Source organism: Eubalaena glacialis, chromosome 3, assembly GCF_028564815.1.
Source record: "Eubalaena glacialis isolate mEubGla1 chromosome 3, mEubGla1.1.hap2.+ XY, whole genome shotgun sequence".
Classification (NCBI taxonomy): domain Eukaryota; kingdom Metazoa; phylum Chordata; class Mammalia; order Artiodactyla; family Balaenidae; genus Eubalaena; species Eubalaena glacialis.
In genome coordinates, this window is record NC_083718.1 from 159,818,202 (window position 1) to 159,836,716 (window position 18,515).

The 18,515-nt window shown below is 44.8% G+C and overlaps 1 protein-coding gene across 1 annotated transcript in view; it reads right to left on the minus strand.

Moving 5' to 3' along the window:
* Positions 1-18,515, minus strand: part of CFAP57 (cilia and flagella associated protein 57) — a 75,348-nt gene that overhangs the window by 29,113 nt on the left and 27,720 nt on the right. Inside the window, exons 9-14 of the mRNA XM_061184008.1 lie at positions 11,826-12,038; positions 10,357-10,530; positions 7,686-7,847; positions 3,972-4,127; positions 2,395-2,488; positions 1,573-1,763 (exon numbers count right to left, since the gene is read on the minus strand). Of these exons, the coding sequence (XP_061039991.1) occupies positions 1,573-1,763; positions 2,395-2,488; positions 3,972-4,127; positions 7,686-7,847; positions 10,357-10,530; positions 11,826-12,038 (990 nt within the window). The remainder of the gene's footprint in view (positions 1-1,572; positions 1,764-2,394; positions 2,489-3,971; positions 4,128-7,685; positions 7,848-10,356; positions 10,531-11,825; positions 12,039-18,515) is intronic.

Below are 18,515 nucleotides of genomic sequence, written 5' to 3' on the forward strand. Positions count from 1 at the left end.
GAACTGGAAGCAGGCCGGGCTCAGGTGGGGGTGGAATCTCTTAGCTCCCCCTCTGCTATCAGAGCTCAGCCTCTGCCAGGTCTGCAGGGCCTCCACCCTCTACTTCTCACCACCTATATATCCCCCACTGCCTGGTCACCCTCCCTGTTCACCGAAGACTTCTGGATGCCGACTCACCGTCTTCCCTGCCATCACCAGCGTGGTTACAGAGGACCCTAGAACGTCTCCTCGTGTTTTGACCCTTATCTTCCTGCACCCACTCTCAGGTCCACCCCCTGGAATGGTGCCACCTCTGAAGTCTTAAAATACAGGCCCTGCTCTTTGAGCACAGGTGACTTCTCTGTTGGATCCCAGGTATGCCATCCCAGCTCTCCATCTCATCGCGTCCCCTCGCCTGGTCTTGATTCCTCCACTGACTCTTGGTGCCTTACTGACCCTCTCTGGCCTGGACCCCGTGGCAGGTCACCAGCTGACCTTTACTTTCACCACTCAGAGAAGCCCCAGCTCTGGCTCAGGGCTGCTCCATGCCTTCCTCTCTCACACACCTATTTGCTGAGCCCTGCGGTAGAAAAGCGCACAGCCTGGTGGGTGAACGCCGCCAGAATTCGCCTCTCAGACCTCAGCTGGGCCTTCAGCTACAGACCTGCCCGTCCTCTTCTTGCTCACTCCCTTCCTCATTCCCTTCAAAAATCACTCCATACTTTCGTGACTCTCCTGCCCTCTCACTGTCAGCAACAACGTCTGCCAGAATTTCGTGCCAAAAAGGACACCATCTGGCCTCTCTCATTTTTCCCTTCATCTTGGGAAACGAGATATTTTGGCAACCCAGCTGCTTGAATATTCTATGACTTTGCTCTGCCTGTATGTTCTTAACCTCCTGCATTTCCCAGTCTCCTGGTTAATTCCAGCTTCCATGCCTCCTGGATCTCGGTAGCTCCTGCCAGCCTTTCCAGACCTTGCAGGCCAGGGTGGGTGCTCTGTGTCTGCATTCCCCACTGTCCTGTCTACACCTTGACGAATATCAGCCTGTGTGACCGCCTTTCTCACCCACTGAGAACCTGGCCCCATGTTTCACTTCGCTTCACCACCCAGCACTCAGGCTGGTAAACCAATAAGACACAGTCCGTTTGTTGAGTCAGTGCAGGAATGATTTCACTGGCTTACAATGTCTTGCAAGACATAAGAAGTTACGAAGGGGTTTCAGGCAACCACCTTTCCCATGGTTCAGGTCCCTGTTCCTCTCCAGTTCTATAGGCTTCTTCTAGAAAGCTCTCCCCAGTGCTTAAGGCTCAAAGGTACAGTTAGGAGAGAACAATAGTTATGAACTTAGTCTATCCAAGGAACTTTAGTTTCAAAAGCTAAGCACCTCCCAGCTCAGGGAGTCCCTTGGCCGCCAGGGAAACAAATATATAAACAGTACAAAACAAGGCCAAACGAAACACACTCGGAAAGGAAGGTGGGGAAGGAAATGGAGGTCAAGCGAGGCTTCCCACAGCTCTCTGGGCTGTTCCCAGGCCAGGTCTGCAGGATGGCACCGTGACAGGCAGGCACAGCTCGGCTTCCTGCGAGTACCTCTTCCAGGAGGGTGGTTTTCTCCTGCAGTTTGGCCTCGTAAAACTCAGTCAGCTCCTCCAGGGCCTGGCTCTTGGTCTCTTCGTTATCCCGAAGCTGTTTCTCATACTCTTCCTGCATCCTCTGGGACTTGAGCTGCAACTCCTGGTACTTCTCATATTCTAGAAGCAACTTTTGGTTGTTGCAACATTCTGGAGAGAAACAAGGAAGGTTATTTCAGGAGGGACAGTAGCATCAGCCTCAGGGACACCCAGGGGAGCCTTGGGTGCTCTTCCAGCCTTGGGTCCCCTTCCAGCACCAGCTAGAGCTTCTGCCTCCACAGGCGAGATACAAATGCACACCTGTCTTCCTCACGGGCCCCCCACGCCATCATCTTGTCTGGCAGCCCGATTTCCTCCCTTCACCGTCTAGGCAGAAAGGTTTCCAGGAAAGTGCAGAGGGGTATTTGGGGGGGTTCAGGGCCAAGAAGAATGCCCTGAGTGTGCAAAACGGGTACTAGTACCCCCATTTTATGGAAGAGTAAACTGAGGCTTGGTGAGCTTAGGTGATTCCCTAGAGCACCCAGCAAGTCCAGGTGAATCTGGGACCCAAGGCAGCCTATCAGGCTCCAAACCCACACTTTTCCTATCTCCTACTGGCATGCAGTAGGTGTTTAATTTGTGTTTAATCAATGAGTAAATACACAGGAGCAAAAACCATGGTGAGTTCCAGGGATAAATGTAGGCTGTTTATAGACTGGGGCTTCTGCTGAATCTGGAGGACTCTCAGACTTTGCTCCCAGTAAACTGCCCTCTGCCCAGTGGCCTCCACTGATGGCCTCACCCAAGTCCTGCAGTTCCCGGCTCTGTTTTTCCAGAAGGTCGTCCATGTGTTCACGATGGAGTGCATCCTGCTTTTCTTTTTCTGTTCTTAAAACCTAAGACACAGAGTAAAATGTTCTCATTTCTACACATCTGCTGAAAGCACCACCATGAGAAGCACCAATTGTACAAGTGAGAGCCTCCTTCACTCACAAACATTTCCCAAGCCCTTACTTTGCACCAAGCACTGTTCTACAAGCAACATGCAAGCTATCACTTTTATTTGCATTATATTCTGCTCTGAAAGTTCTATACTATCTCTATTTAGATCCTTCTACGAAATGAATCTTGTCAATGATGAGTTCAGTTTTGGACATGCACCAAATGGATTTTTGGGTGGAAAAGGTAAGGATTGATTTGAATTCTCTGTTGTCAGCACATTGCTCTCAAGGAAATCCTTGGCTATGTTAATGTATCATCTTCTAAGAAAGTGTTTTCTTTAATGGAGCAGGAAAGCTCCTTGCAGGAAGGGGAGGTATCTAACTTTGTGCTCAGATTACAGAAGGCACCAATGTTTGTTGATTAAATGAATGAAATAATAAAATTAACTTCCAGGGTGTTTTTAGACCCATGGAGATAACATAAAAGAACAAATATCACTTGAGCAAAAAACTGGCTGTTCCGGTGAAGGGCCAGGCAGATTTGTACAGAACAGAGAAATCATTCTGGGAGAGTCCTGGACCATCTTTAACTACAGGAAGCCCATTTAGACTATTTTTTTTAAAAATTAATAATTAATTATTTTAATTTTTGGCTGCGTTGGGTCTTCGCTGCTGCGTGCGGGCTTTCTCTAGTTGCGACGAGCGGGGGTTACTCTTTGCGGTGTGCGGGCTTCTCATTGTGGTGGCTTCTCTTTGCAGAGCACGGGCTCTAGGCACACAGGCTTCAGTAGCTGTGGCATGCGGGCTCCGTAGCTGTGGCTCGCGGGCTCTAGAGCGCAGGCTCAGTAGTTGTGGTGGACGGGCTTAGTTGCTCCGAGGCATGTGGGATCTTCCCGGACCAGGGCTCAAACCCATGTCCCCTGCATGGGTAGGCGGATTCTCAACCACTGCGCCACCAGGGAAGCCAATTTAGACTGATTTTATTTAACCCACTGACAACTCTGAGGTCAATACTCTGCTAGCTCTTCTCTTTCCGTACTTTGTTTTTCTTGTTACTTTTCATTTTGCTTTTAAATAAGTTTCTCTTGACCCCAAAGGTAATATATTCTCATGGTGGAGAATTTGGAAATTATAGAAAAGCATAAAGAACCAAATTTAAACTATCCACCATCCCAACTTCCAGAGATAATCACACTGTTAGCTATTTTCTTAAAAATTGTTCTGTGTGTATTTATTTTACATCATTAATAGCATTCACTATAGAGAGTTCTATATTCTGCTTTTTCTTCCCACTTAGCACTTTGTTGTAAGCATTTCTGATGTTATCAACTATGCTTTAAAATCGCACATTATCATATGTCTTATTGTTTGAGCGTGTGCCAGTTGTCTTGAGTGAGCAGGAAATTTCTTGTTATTTGCCGTTGTTGGTTCAACAGACCTGGTTTTTCGTTTTCAAGGACTCCATTTCCTGGAGGAACCTGTCTGTTAGCTCCTTAACCTTCTCAGAATAGTTCATATCCTTTAGTCGAAGTTGATACTCATTCTCCATTTTTAATTCTTCCACACGAGTCTTCAGCTCCAACATAACCTGAACCTTTGGGAGAAGGACACAGAATCAACAACAATCACAGTGCGGGTGAATCAGACTATTTAAACCCGTGGCCTTGAGCTCTCTGAGACCTACAGCTCTGCTCAGCCTCCAACGCATGTGTCATCTTTCTGCACAAGACACACAGACCAGACACTAGGAGAAATATGAGCTTCTTCCTCTACCCTCAAAACGCGTAATCAGTGAGCTCCACTGTGCAACAGGCAGTATGCTAATAACTCACATCTCCTTCAACTATGCTTAGATGTCACCTCAGTGAGGTCTACACAGACCACATGATTTAATTCTGCTTCCTTCCCCTTCCCATTCCCGGCACCTCTGACTCCCCCCACCCCCTTACTCTGCTCTACTTTTTTTTATTATTCCCTTAAAACTTGGCACTTTTAAATGTTACTTATTATTTTATGGCCTTTTGTTTTCATCCCCCACTAGAATTTAATCTCCAAGAAGGCTGAGATCTTTGTTGGTTTTGTATGCCGATGTACCCCAAGTACCTAGAACGGTGCCGAACACAGAGTAGGCACTCGAAAAATGTTTGTTGAATCATGATTCCTGACCCCATGGAACTTACAGTCTACTGAGACAGCCAAGGAGACATAACATTACCAACTGTGATAAGTGCCCAAAGCCAGGGAGTGTGCATGCAGGCTAGGGTAGAGAAGGACTGAAGGCGGATGCACTGGTTGGGGGGTTCTGCATAGTTCAGGTGGGGGATGGTAAGGGCCTGACCAGAGGTGGGGAGCAGAGAAGAAGGGAAAGATTCCAGAGAAAGATTCCAGAGAAAGAGATTTTAGGGAACGTGGTGCCTGATGGGTTGTGGGGTGAAGTGAGAGGACTGTGGATGGAGACCGTCTCCCCGGCCCAGACTATTCCCTGAGGGTTGCATTGGCCTGTCTTGCTTCACTGCTTTATCCTGGGAGCCCAGCACAGGACCGGCACTAAACAAATATGTATCAGATGAATACATGGCCCTGGGGGCCCTCCGCGGACGAATGGGACACATTTTGGTGGGAATGACCTGGTTCTGACAGGTTGCATTGGAGGCACCTGCTCATTGCCCTTCTCCATCCTTCTCCACGTTGCTGCTACAGAGCAGTCTCTTCAGACACAAATCCACTGAGTCATCCCCTAACTTAGATCATCAGTGGGGCCTTAGGAACCATTTCCAAAGTCTAAAACATGGTGTAAAAGGCCCCTCACTATCTCTCTGTTTCACCTGCAACGCTTCTCTCCGGCACCCCCTCTACTCTCCAGCCCCACCAGCTAGGAGCATCCTCCCCAGAGCATCCCCCCTCGTCCGTTTGCACCCACTCATTCCTCGGGGTGGAAGGCCCTTTCCAACTTGTTCTGGAGGCTCCATTCAAGGCTCACTTCCTCTGGCACCAGCTGGCCTGGGTCAGGGTCCCTTCCCTGTGTTCCCACAGCACAGTTCCTTCATAACACTCATTACACACTTGGTTCCCTTTTAAAATTTTACCTATACCTCTTCCCATGATATAAGCTCCAGGACCATCTATGTCTTTCATTTCTGTAATCCCAGACCTAGCACAGTGTCTGGTACATAGCACATCTCTCTGCAAATACTAGTTAGGTGCAGGAATAAATGAATGACGGAATGAGTGGGTAAATCACGATAGTTACATAGAATGTCATAGAATGTAAAGAAAAAGAGAGAGCTGGGAATCTGGGCAATGTGGCTTTTAGGGCCAGTTGAAGGAAGAGCCAGGAAGGGAGCTGGGGAGGAACAGTCAGAGAGGCACACAGGCAATGATGTGGTGTGGTCTCCTGGAGCCCGAGAGAGAAGGGAATTTCAAGAAGTGAGTGGAACATACACTAGTCACTTCCAGCTTGGCAGCCATGCTGTCAGGCCTAGCTGGGGGCTGGGGGCTGAGGTCAGGAGTCAGCCCAGACACCTCAGGCTTTTGGTGCAGCCTGGTGTCTCCTACTTGGTGTCTTCCCCTCCCCTCGGGGAAGAAGAGAGAAAACAGAGAAGAAGGAAGAGGAGGAGACACATTTGCCTGTCTGCAGGAGATCAGACTCCTAACTCTCACAGGCTCTCCCTCAGCCTTTCCTCCCACTTCCCTTTCCTGCAGAAAGTTCCAGGGAGCTCTAGGAGGGCTCTCCAGCAATCGCCAGGGGCCTATCATCCTGCTCTGGGGCCACTGTGGCATTGTGGTCTTGTTGGTTTCGCTTGTCTCTGTCGCTCACTTGACTGTGAGTTTCCTGATCACAGGGCCCATCCTGTCCTCTCCCACATGCGTCCACAGTGACCAGCACACAGTAGGTACTCAATGAATGCGCTTTAAACTCTGGATGAACAGCAGTGAGCTCGCAGCTGTGCACCCTCTGCAAGCCCCGTGAGGTTACCACCCATTCGGTTTCTCCCTCGGGGAGCGCAGCACTCAGAGCGCTCAAAACACATCTTAACGGACCGTTAGCTGCATCAACAGGAGGGAAGGCGCTCCGAGGTCATGATTAGGAGAGTGGGCTCCAGATGAAATCTGGATTGGAACTCTGGGCCTACTCCTAATTAGCTCAGTGACTTTGGACACGTCACCCAACCTCTCCAAAAACATTTTTTGAAACATGGGGAAAACAACAGTATCTTCTCCATAGAGATATTGGGAAATTTAAATGAGAAAATACTTATAAAGTAATTAGCACAGTGTCTGCTTCGTGGCTAACCTGAAAAAAGTTGGTGATTGGTTATTATTACTGTTATTGTTTTATTATTGAGAGGAGTGGGTTTCAGGACTGTTTTTTTTTTTTTTAATTTAATTAATTAATTAATTTATTTATGGCTGTGTTGGGTCTTCGTTTCTGTGCGAGGGCTTTCTCTAGTTGCGGCAAGTGGGGGCCACTCTTCATCGCGGTGCGCAGGCCTCTCACTATCGCGGCCTCTCCCGTTGCGGAGCACAGGCTCCAGACGCGCAGGCTCAGTAATTGTGGCTCACGGGCCTAGTTGCTCCGCGGCATGTGGGATCCTCCCAGACCAGGGCTCGAACCCGTATCCCCTGCATTGGCAGGCAGATTCTCAACCACTGCGCCACCAGGGAAGCCCCAGGACTGTTTTATAAATATCTTTTTTTTTTTTTAAAGAAGGTTCCAGATACCAGCAGTTATTAAGTTTCACAGATACAACTGGAATATACAAGGTTGTCACTTTAGTTTTGTAAATATTTATCGGAAATATTTATGTAAATATTTATTTACGCCTAGCACGAACTGGAAACTGTTGGTCATACAAGCGAATTATATGTCGTGGTTCCTGCCCTCAAAGAGTAGGAGAGGAAAGACAGGTCACAGGCTAGAAGTAGAGCTCAGTGTAAGTCAAGAAGATCACGTGGCAAAAGGACAGGTGGGGGTGGGGAGGACACAGAATGCAGCGGCGGTGGCGTGGGCGAGCATGTACAGGGAGCTGTGGGGGTCTGTGCTGGGCACAGGGGAAGCCAGGCTAGAGAAGGGCTCTATGCCGGTCCCAGGACTTTGGATGCAGCCTGGTACGGAATTTCCATGTCCCTCTTCACTAGATCCAATTCTTACCTTCTCTTCCATGTCCGTCTTGGTAACCAGCACCTCTTCAGCAAAGCCCACTTCCCTCTCTCGCTTGATTCCCCGACCATCCTTATCAAAGACCTTCCAGGTGAACAGGCAGCCATCCTCGGCGACGCTCAGCAGGAACTGGTCATCAAAGGTGAGCGACATCTGAGGTGAAAGAGCGCGGACAGGAGGCTTTCGCAGGCCGTGGAGAGCAGGACTGAGCCAGCTGTTGTGCGAGCCCTCCCTCCATGCCAGCCTGGGTACAGCCTCCTGGGGAGGAAGACTCTATCTTAGAAAAGAAATGAGACAAGAACCCTCACGGGCTTCTGGGAACGAATAAAGGAATAAGACTATGTATATGTTCTCTGTGGATTTGGAATCTTTAGGGTCAATTATTATGTACACTATATAAGAACTCTCAAAACTCAGCAGTAAAAAAACCCGATAATCCAACTAGAAAGTGGGCAAAAGACACAGAGACATTTCACTGGAGAAGTTATACAAATGGCAAATAAGCACATGAAAAGATGTTCAACATGATTAGCCATTAGGGAAATGTGAATTAAGACTACGATGAGATGTCACTATACACCTCTTAGAACAGCTAAAATAAAAAATAGTGATAATACCAAATGCTGGCAATGATGCAGAGAAACTGGATCTCTCATGCATTGCTGGTAGGAATGGAAAACAGCTTGGTAGTTTCTTAAAAAACTAAATAAACACACTTGTAATATATGATCCAGCAATAGTATTCCTGGGCATTTACCCCAGAGAAATGAAAACATGTCAACATAAAAGCCAGTACATAATTGTTCATAGCAGTTTTATTTGTAATAGCCCAAAACTGGGGAAAAAAAATCAAATATCCCACAAGAGGTAGATGGTTAAACAAATCATGGTACATCCTTACCATGGAATTCTACTCAGCAAAAATGGAATAAAGTATTGATACATGAAATAACTTGCATGGAGCTCAAGGGTATTACGCTAAGTGAAAAAAGCTCCTCTCAAATGGTCACATACTGTATGATTATTTATATAAAATTCTCAAGATGTCAAAATTATAGAAATGGAAAGCAAATTAGTGGTTGCTGAGGACTAGGCATGGTGTTGGGTGACTATGAAGGGTAGCATGAGGGAGCTGCTGTGGTGCAGGAATAGTTCTGTGTCTTGTGTGCAGTGGTGGTTACACACATTTATGCATCTATGTGAAAAAATGATACAGAACCTCACACATAATGTACCAGTGTCAGTTTTCTGGTTTGACATTGTACAGTAGTTACATTAGATGTAACTATTGGGGGAAACTGGGTGAAGGGCACGCAGGACCTTGATGCTATCTTTCAGATTTCCTACGAATCTATAATTACTTCAAAATAAAAAGTGAAAAGTAAAGAATCAGCTATGGAAACTGTCCTCTCACAATCACCAATATGTGTCAAGAACCTTAAAAATGGCAATGCTCTTTCCCTCAGGATTCGTTCTCTGCCTAGGCATTTAGGCTTAGAAAATAATCAGAGATGCTCAGAGAAATCTATAGGTTAGGATATTCATGAGTTCATGATAATTTAAATGCCCAGTTGTAAGAGAAGAGTTAAATAAGTTATGTTCCATCATTGTGATAGGATATTTGAATAGCTACTAAAATCATGCTTTTGAGGAATATTTAATCATACGAAAAATGCTTACAAGAGCATAAATTAAAAAAAAGCAGCCTACAAGAGCATACATACAGTATGGTCTTAATTTATTTAAAGCATATGCACAAAAAAGTAGAAGAAAATGCATCATTATATTAATGATAATGCTATTATGAGGATTTTTATTCCTAAAATAAACATGTATTGCTTTTATAATCAGAAAAGTAAACATCTTATCCACAAAACTTAGTAGCTCTGAAGCAAAAGGGGGGAATATGTGATAGTAATTTACTTTGGACCCAAGACTCAGGCTCAGTACAGGAATGTTCCAGTTTATAATGAAAAAGCCTTTCCTAGTAAAGATGGTGTCTGCAGGCAAGCCAGTATAGAGTTTGGGACATAATTATAAACCTCAGGTGTTGGTATTGTTCAGCTGGGGATAAGAGAGGCGAGGAGGGAGAGAGAACACATTTTCCCAGTGCCTGTTCTTCAGGAGCCCATGTATGCATAGACACTGCTTTTTTTACAAGGGGGAACGGAAGGACAATTTACAAATGTGTGCTCATGCTATGACCCCCAGGGACGGGCGGGGGCTCATCTCCCGGGCCATGACTCCTTTTAGTCCAGAGCGACTCTGTGGAGGACGAGGAGAGCTGTGAGCCTTTAGTAGCCAGCACTCAGCAGCTGGGACATGAGGGCACTGGCCTGTAGAGGACAGCTGTGGTCGGGGGGTCTGTAACATCTCTCGAATGGCCCATAATTATGCGAAATATTATGATGAACAATCTTGTACCTCAATCTTTAGGTGCATCTCTGATTACCTCCTAGAACAAATTCCTGGGAGTAGTTTAAACAAAGAGTATTAAGAGCCAAAAAATGTTTATTGAACATTTGGCTGGATGAATAAATAAAGGGAGAGAAAAGATGCTGGGAGATTGAAGGGATGAAGGTGGTATGCGGAGGGCAGGACCAGGTGGATCTATTGAGAGCTGGATCTGGGACTGGGCCCTAGGGGAGGCGGTTGCCCTCACCTTGGTGATAGGACCGCAATGGGCCTGGTACTCGTTGAATTCTTTCTGAAGAGGCAGCGGGTACTTCATCGCACGAATGGTTCCCACCGAGGTGCCCACAAACATCATGCGCCCGGAATGGGAGATGACGATAGCTGTGTAGGTGACGTCAAATGCTGACATCTCTCGAAGAACCTGGAACACAGCCAGCTCTGTTCAGGGTGAGGGGCTGAGCCGTGTACCCACTGTCCCCATGTCATTCTCCTCCTTGCTTCTAATAGCAACATTAGGGCAAGTTCTGGATTTAAAAATGTGTTTTTTCCATTTCTTTTAGCATCTGACATACCGTCCAGCACACAAGGGGCACAAACTAAATATTTCTTGGCCGCTTGACCGATGAGTAAGCAGCTCTCGGAGTTAGGAATAATACTAAAAAAGGGAAACCTTCATAAAGCATGTGCCAAGCAGTGTTCTATGGCTTTTACAGGTTGTAACTCATCCAATCCGCACGAAAACCCTTTAAAGATGGTGAAACAGTCACAGAGATACTAGGTAAGTTGCCTCAACTCAACCACCTCCTAGGTGGCAGTCAGGCTCCCAAGACTATGCTCTTGACTGCTATTCTAACCATGTATCTCAAACTAAGAATGGGATGTGGATCCTAAATTTATTTAGCAAACATTTATTAATGTCCATTATATAAACAAAAAACTATTCTATCAGGGAATTCATTCATTCCTTTGCTCTTTCATTCACTCATCAACCCACCCACCCATCTAGCCACCAAATATTTACTGAATGTTTGCTGTGGGCCATGCGTTGTGCTAGCTAGTAGGGATACCAAGAGGTGTGAACCATGGCCCTGCCCTAAAGGAGCTTTGTTCTGGTGCAGCACTGTGGAAGCCACCACAGAGTCAGGACCAAGCTACTTGGGGGCACACTGGAGAGACACCCTACTCTCAGCTGGGCTTGTGGAGAAGGACACAGCCACATTTGCAGGAAGTGTCTTTGCTGAGCTCTTCTCTCCTCCCTCAACTATTTGGAGCCAACGTGCTAATTCTAAAATTTCAGAGTAGTTTGGGGATTTCCAAACAAATATGGTAGCAAGCTTAGGTGATAGCAATAACTAGAGTTCTGTTTTTACCCCACGAAAGCATGTGCAGATCAAGGGTTAGAGCACAGCTTAGAGATGCTGCTGACCTCCATCCCTGGAGGGTAGGAGAGAGGTTACAGACAGCAAGCAAAGTAGAAATGGAAAAGGGCCCCACAATTTAACCCAGTCAGTTGGACGCTGGGCAGGAAATTCCAGGAGTAACAATTACTGAGCTGATCCTATAGGAATGAGGAGCCAGGTGTTATCCCATGAAGAAGGGATGCTGTTCTCACAGGCCCCCTTTCCATCCCTTTCTGCTGTAAACACAGGAGGCTTCTGTGTTTCTTCTTCTGCAAATCAGGGCAGCAGCCCGGAGGAGGGACAGGGGCAGACTTACTGAAGAATCTGCTATCTCCTTGAGAGTCTGGTCTGATCCAACAGCAAAGATGATTTTGCCATCAGGGGAGATGGTAACACAGTTGTAGCTGCAGGACTTGAGCACACATTCTGTCTCTCTCTTTCCTGTGGACAGATTCCATTCATATACAGCACCATCTGTGCCACAAGAAATCAGTTTGCTGTCATCTGTATTCCACGCAACTGAACGAATCTATGGGGGATGAAGACATACCCAGTTAGGAGTGTACACACACACGCGCACACACACACACACACACACGCCTCTCATGGAATGGAGGATAACTTCTTACGTATTCCACTAGACTGAGGCAGAATGTCCTTTCCTGGTACATGCCCTTCAGTAAACACTAATCATAGCTTTGTGGGAAAGTTAACATTCTATTTTCTCAGATGCTTGCAAAATACTGAAGATGAAACATACCCATTTCCATTTCACTTTATGAGTGTAAAGACGGAATCATAATAGCTCCTCTAATGCTACAATCAATCATTGCTATGTTTTACAAAAACTTTTTATTTTGAAATAATTATCTATTCACAGGGAGTTGCACAAATCGCACAGAGAGAGGGTTCTTCCAGATGGCAGAGTAAGTATGTCAGCTGACCTACCCCCCACACAATAAGGTAACTGTTAAAAACGATAAAAACAGTTATTTAAAGTCTTTGGAAATTGTCCTAAGGGCATGCAGCAAATGTAGAAACATTCGTTCAGGAAAATCTACTTAATCTCAGTAGGAACAGAGACTGTGGCATATGAGCCATAATCTGCTCCTTTACCCTCTTCAGCTTCAAACACTTTATTCCTGTGTACTCTGGGCACGTGTGGCCAAAAGATGGGGCTCCCTTTCTCCCTGGATCTCAGTCTTTGGCTACGGTTTCACCCTGGGAAACCTGCTGGCGTTTCTTATCCCCACCTAGAAGCTCTATTCCAGGCAGGCGTGGCCAAGAAGACCTCATCTTCCTTCCCCCAGCCAATCCCCACCTGTTGGTGGAAGCTCTACTCCAAGTGCAGAAGCATGAGAATACCGGTGCCCCGACTGCCCCGCCCCAGCTAACTCATAGGGTGAGGGTTCCGCACCATGAGCGGGGAGCTGAAAATATGAGGAATTCCACCCCCTTTCCACCTGCAAGTGCCACTCACGGAGTAGGGATGTCACTCTTGGAAAAGAAGGTCCCTACCCCCCAGCTCTGGTGCAATGGAGCAGGGGTTCTTCCCAGAGGGAAGTCAGCCATAAGACAAAGAGCCCTACAGCTCTGCCTGAGGAGACTGACTTATTTGGAACAGAACATGGAGAATTCCATCCACGGGCATCATCTAAATCAATGGAGATCTAGGTGGAGGGCAATTAAGAGAAGGCTGGTAACTCCTTGATATAAGCAAGATGGCAGAACAACAGAATTGTAATAGAGAGGACAAGGGAAAGAGACAGTCAAGAGAGCCCTTCTGGGATCATAGACAACTCTGGGGATCGGGAAGGCTGTATGTACGTGCAAGGCTGTACCCACTCAAGAGCAATCAGAGCAGGGTATGGGGAACACTTGAAAGCATCTCCTAAGCTGCACAATGACTCATTAACACAGGGCGGAAGCATCACAGGCACAAGGGGTTTAAACACATCTGAACAAACACTAACTGAATACTAAGCTCCTGACCCAGGGGCATTTCCCAGGAAGTCAGGCTTAGAAATAAAACCATGCTTATGCCTGGCAGCCTGGAAGGCAGTGTGGATGGCTAAGGCTGCACCCTCTCAGGTACAATCAGAGAGGGAACCTCCAAACTGCTAGTCTCTGGCTAAACATGGAGCAAAAGCATAAACTCCATGAACTGTGACAGCAGCCTCTAAGCCAAACACAAATCCAACAGTAAAGGGTGAAAATCTAACTGGCTAAGGGGCCTTAAGCACCATCTATGACTAATGAGTGGCTTAGGTCAACCCAGGGGCAAGCCCTAGGTAGCCAGGCTAAAAGATCAAAATAGAAAAACATCCGAGCAGAGACATCCGAGGCTGCCCACTGCAGGAGAAAAAAAAGATTTCTCAGAATTAGTTCAGCCAAGTTACTAAACAAAACAACCAAATAAAAACATTCTAGCCTTTTCCCCTTTTCGTATTTGTAACTCCTTTCTCCAATAGAGAGAGACTGGCTCCCATGAACTCCAATACGTTAATGGATTTTCTCAATCTCCTTATAAGTAACAAACTTGCTGACCCACTGGTTACCTCTTTGGGTGTTCCCATGACTACAGTCCTGTCAGCCACATCTCAGTCCTAGCTCTACCATGTCTCAGTCCCAGCTCTACCTCTTAAATTGCATTTTCTAATTGTTTTCCACTATCATGTAAAAATGCACTTAAATATAGTTATCTTATTTCCAACAATATTCTTAGATTCACTAATTTTAATAGTTTATCTGTGAATTCTCTGCATTTTCAACATACCCGATTATGTCTGTGGTGATAGTTTTATTTCGTCCCGTCCAACCTTCATGCCTTTTATTTTGCTATGGCCTGAATGTCTGCGTCTCTCGCTACCTTCTCACCCCAAAATTCATATGTTGAAATCCTGACCCCCAAAGATGATGGTATTAGGAGTTGGGGCCTTCGGGAGGTGATTAGGTCCTGAGTTCTTCCCTCATGAGCCCTTATAAAAGAGGCTCCAGAGAGCTAGCTCACCCCTTCCGCCATGTGAGGATACAAGAAGTCTGCAACCAGGAAGAGGGCCCTCTCCTGACCATGCTGGCACCTTGATCTTGGACTTCCCACACTCCAAACTGTGAGGAAAATTTTCTGTTGTTTATAAGCTATCCAGACTGTGCTATTTTGTTATGGTAGCCCCATGGACTAATGCATGTTTCATTTCCTTGCCTTATTGCACTGGATAGGACTCAGTACAAGGCTAACAGAAGGCATCATGTTTTGTCCTCTATCTCAGAGGGAATGCTTTCATAATTTCAGAATCAAACGTGCTGTTTGTTGTAGACTTTCTGTCTTTTTTTTTCTCCAGGTCGCACCTCTATTTATTTTTTTTAATATTTATTTATTTATTTGGTTGCACTGGGTCTTAGTTGTGGCAGGCGGGCTCCTTAGTTGCAGCACGTGGGCTCTTTGGTTGCAGCAGGCAAGCTCCTTAGTTGTGGCCTGCAGGCTCCTTAGTTGTGGCACGTGAACTCTTAGTTGTGGCATGCATGTGGCATCTAGTTCCCTGACCAGGGATCGAACCCAGGCCCCCTGCTTTGGGAGCAGAGTATTACCCACTGCGCCACAAGGGAAGTCCCTGCAAATGTCTTATATAAAATTTTTAGGGACTTCCCTGGTGGTCCAGTGGTTGAGAATCTGCCTTTCATTGCAGGGGACACGGCTCGAGCCCTGGTCAGAGAACTAATATCCCACATGCCGCAGGGCAAAAAGCCTGCGCTCTCTAGAGCTCGCGTGCCACAACTAGGGAACCTGTGCGCCGCTACTGAGCCCGTGAACTCTGGAGCCCACGTGCCACAACTAGAGAGAAGCCCACACGCTGCAACAAAGAGCCCGCATGCTGCAACGAAGATCCCGCGTGCCACAGCTAAAGACCCGGTGCAGCCAAATAAATAAATAAAATATTTTTTAAAAGTACCTAAAATTTTTTTATAATAATAAAATAAGTTCCCCATTATTTTTAGTTTGTTTTTTAAAATCATGAATGCATGTTAATGGTATAGATTTTTATTATATCTGGATTTATAGAGATAAGCATATGCTTTTTCATCCTTACTATGTTAATGTGGTATTCACTAATTGATTTCAAAATCTAAAATAACCTTGCATTCCTGGAATAAATCAACATGGTCATGCTGTATTATCCTTTTAATATATTGCTTGATTGGTTTGATAATAATTTATGTAGGACTTTTTATGTTCATACAAAAGACTGGCTTATCATTTTCCTTTCTTGTGATGTCTTTGACAGGTATCACAATTATGTTGACCTCCTAGAACAATTTTGGAAGTATTTGCTTTTTTTTTTTTTTTTTTTTAAATTCTCTAGAAGAGTTTTTTCAAGATTAGTGTCATGTTTTCCTTAAAATTTGATATACTTCTCCAGTGATAGTTTTCTTTGTCAGAAGGTTTTAAATTACAGATTCAATTTTTCTAGGAATTTGTCAGTTCGTCTATGTATTCACATTTATTTGCATAAAGTTGTTCATAATATCTTCTTATGATCTTTTTTAATGTCTATAGGACCTGTAGTGATATCCTCTTTTCATTCCTCACATTGGTTACTTATATCTTCTCTCTATCTTTTTTTCCCCTTAATCAGTTATGCTAAAGGTTTGTTCATTTTGTGTTTTCAAAAAATCAAGTTTTGTCATGTACCACAATGTTCATTGCAGCTCTATTTACAATAGTCAGGATATGGAAGCAACCTAAGTGTCCATCGACAGATGAATGGATAAAGAAGATGTGGCACATATATACAATGGAATATTACTCAGTCATAAAAAGAAACAAAATTGAGTTATTTGTAGTGAGGTAGATGGACCTAGAGTCTGTCATACAGAGTGAAGTAAGTCAGAAAGAGAAAAACAAATACCATATGCTAACACATATACATGGAATCTAAAAAAAAAAAAAAAAGGTTCTGAAGAAGGTAGGGGCAGGACAGGAATAAAGACGCAGACATAGAGAATGGACTTGAGGACATGGGGAGGGGGAAGGGTAAGCTGGGAAGAAGTAAGAGTGGCATGGACATATATACACTACCAAATGTAAAATAGATAGCTAGTGGGAAGCAGCTGCATAGCACAGGGAGATCAGCTCAGTGCTCTGTGACCACCTAGAGGGGTGGGATAGGGAGGGTGGGAGGGGAGATGCAAAAGGGAGGGGATATGGGGATGTATGTATATGTATAGCTGATTCACTTTGTTATAAGCAGAAACTAACACACCATTGTAAAGCAATTATACTCCAATAAAGATGTAAAAAGAATAAAAATTTTAAAAAAATCAAGTTTTGGCTTTGATGATCTTCTATTGTGTGAATGTTCTCTGTTTCATTAACTCCTGCTCTTATCCTTATGACGTCCTTTCTTTTGTTTTCTTTGAATTAATTTGCTGTTCTATTTCTAATTTATTGAGCTGGATGGTTATATCACTGATTTTCATCTTTTTCACTTTTCCAATACATGTATTTAATGTTATAAATTTCCCTGTATGCATGGCTTTAGCTGCATGCTCCATCTATATTTTCTTTAGTTTTTTCTTGCAGTATTACACATGTAAGCCTAACATATATCCCTGGTTGGAGACAAGTGTTATAAATTCTTGTAAAGTGATGAAACATGGCTGCTCTCCTGGGTTGGTGAGGTAGGGCCTCCTATGGGGGTGTGCATGGTCCTGGAAAGAGCATCACATTCACCTGGTGTGCTTTCCTCTGCATCTCCGCAGTCACATTGCTGGAGCTGAGGAAGCGCAGCAACTCTCAGTACTGCTTGTGCTCAACAGCACTTTTGCTTATGACCTGTTAATTGCTAAACTCAGTGGTCACTTTTTAGTATTCACATCCCACTCTCTGACATTTAATACCACTGACTACTTTATCCTTTTGGAAACCAGTTCCCTGGCTTCTTTGATACAATTCCTCGATTCCAGGTTCTCTTTGTACCTTCATTTGCAGTCTCTCTCTTCTTTACCAGTCCCTTAAATGTTGATCACCCATCTCTTGCCCAAGATCTCAGATTCCGCATGAGCCCTTGGTGATCTAATCTATGCCTCTGACTTCTACTGACTACCACCTAATCCCCTGAATTGGAATTTTTAGCCTTGACTTCTTTCTGACCTCTGCACTCATATCACACTCCTGGACACATCAAACATAACATGTCCAAAATGGAGCTTAATATCTTTTTTCTCTCTGTCCCAACTACTAAAGCCATGGTTTAGTTCCTAGCTCCTCTTTCACCCTCATTTCCTAGCTGATCTCCTTCACTCCAACTTCCCTCCCCTCTAATCCATCCTCAATACTGTTTGGAGAATTATCTTTCTGATACCATTACTTCCTTTCTTAAATCCTTCCAATTGTTTCTCGTCACCTACAGACTAATGTTCAATTCCTTGGCATGGCATACACACTCCATGGTGCAGCAAACTTCTCCAGCTCCACCTTCTATCACTCCTTAAATGTGACCTATAAACCACAAACCACCATCCTATTCTATACTCCCATTCCTTCATCTACAACACATCCTGCTGCTTAGAATGCTTTTCTTTTCCCATTGCTTGTTCTCTCCAAATTCATCTGCTGACTTCTTACCCTTTCAATCTTTAATCTCTCCCTTTTCTGCATGCTCCATATCTACTTTATCTTCAGGAACTACTGGTTTTACTTCCTAAATATCTTTTGAATCCATCCACTTCTTCCTATTGGTACCACCTCCATCCTGGTCTAAAATACTAATCATTTATCATGTAGATAACAATCTCCTTACCATTTCCACCCTCATCCTTTTCAATACAATCTTTATTCTGCAGCCAAAGTAATCTTTTAAAATGCAAATATGGTCATATCATTTCTTGTCCTAAAAGTCTTCAATGATTTCATGGAACAAGAAGGATAAAGTATAAAATCCTTAAAAGGCCTACAAGGTTCCATGAACAAGGTTCCATGAACTTGGGTCGCTGCTAACCTCACCAA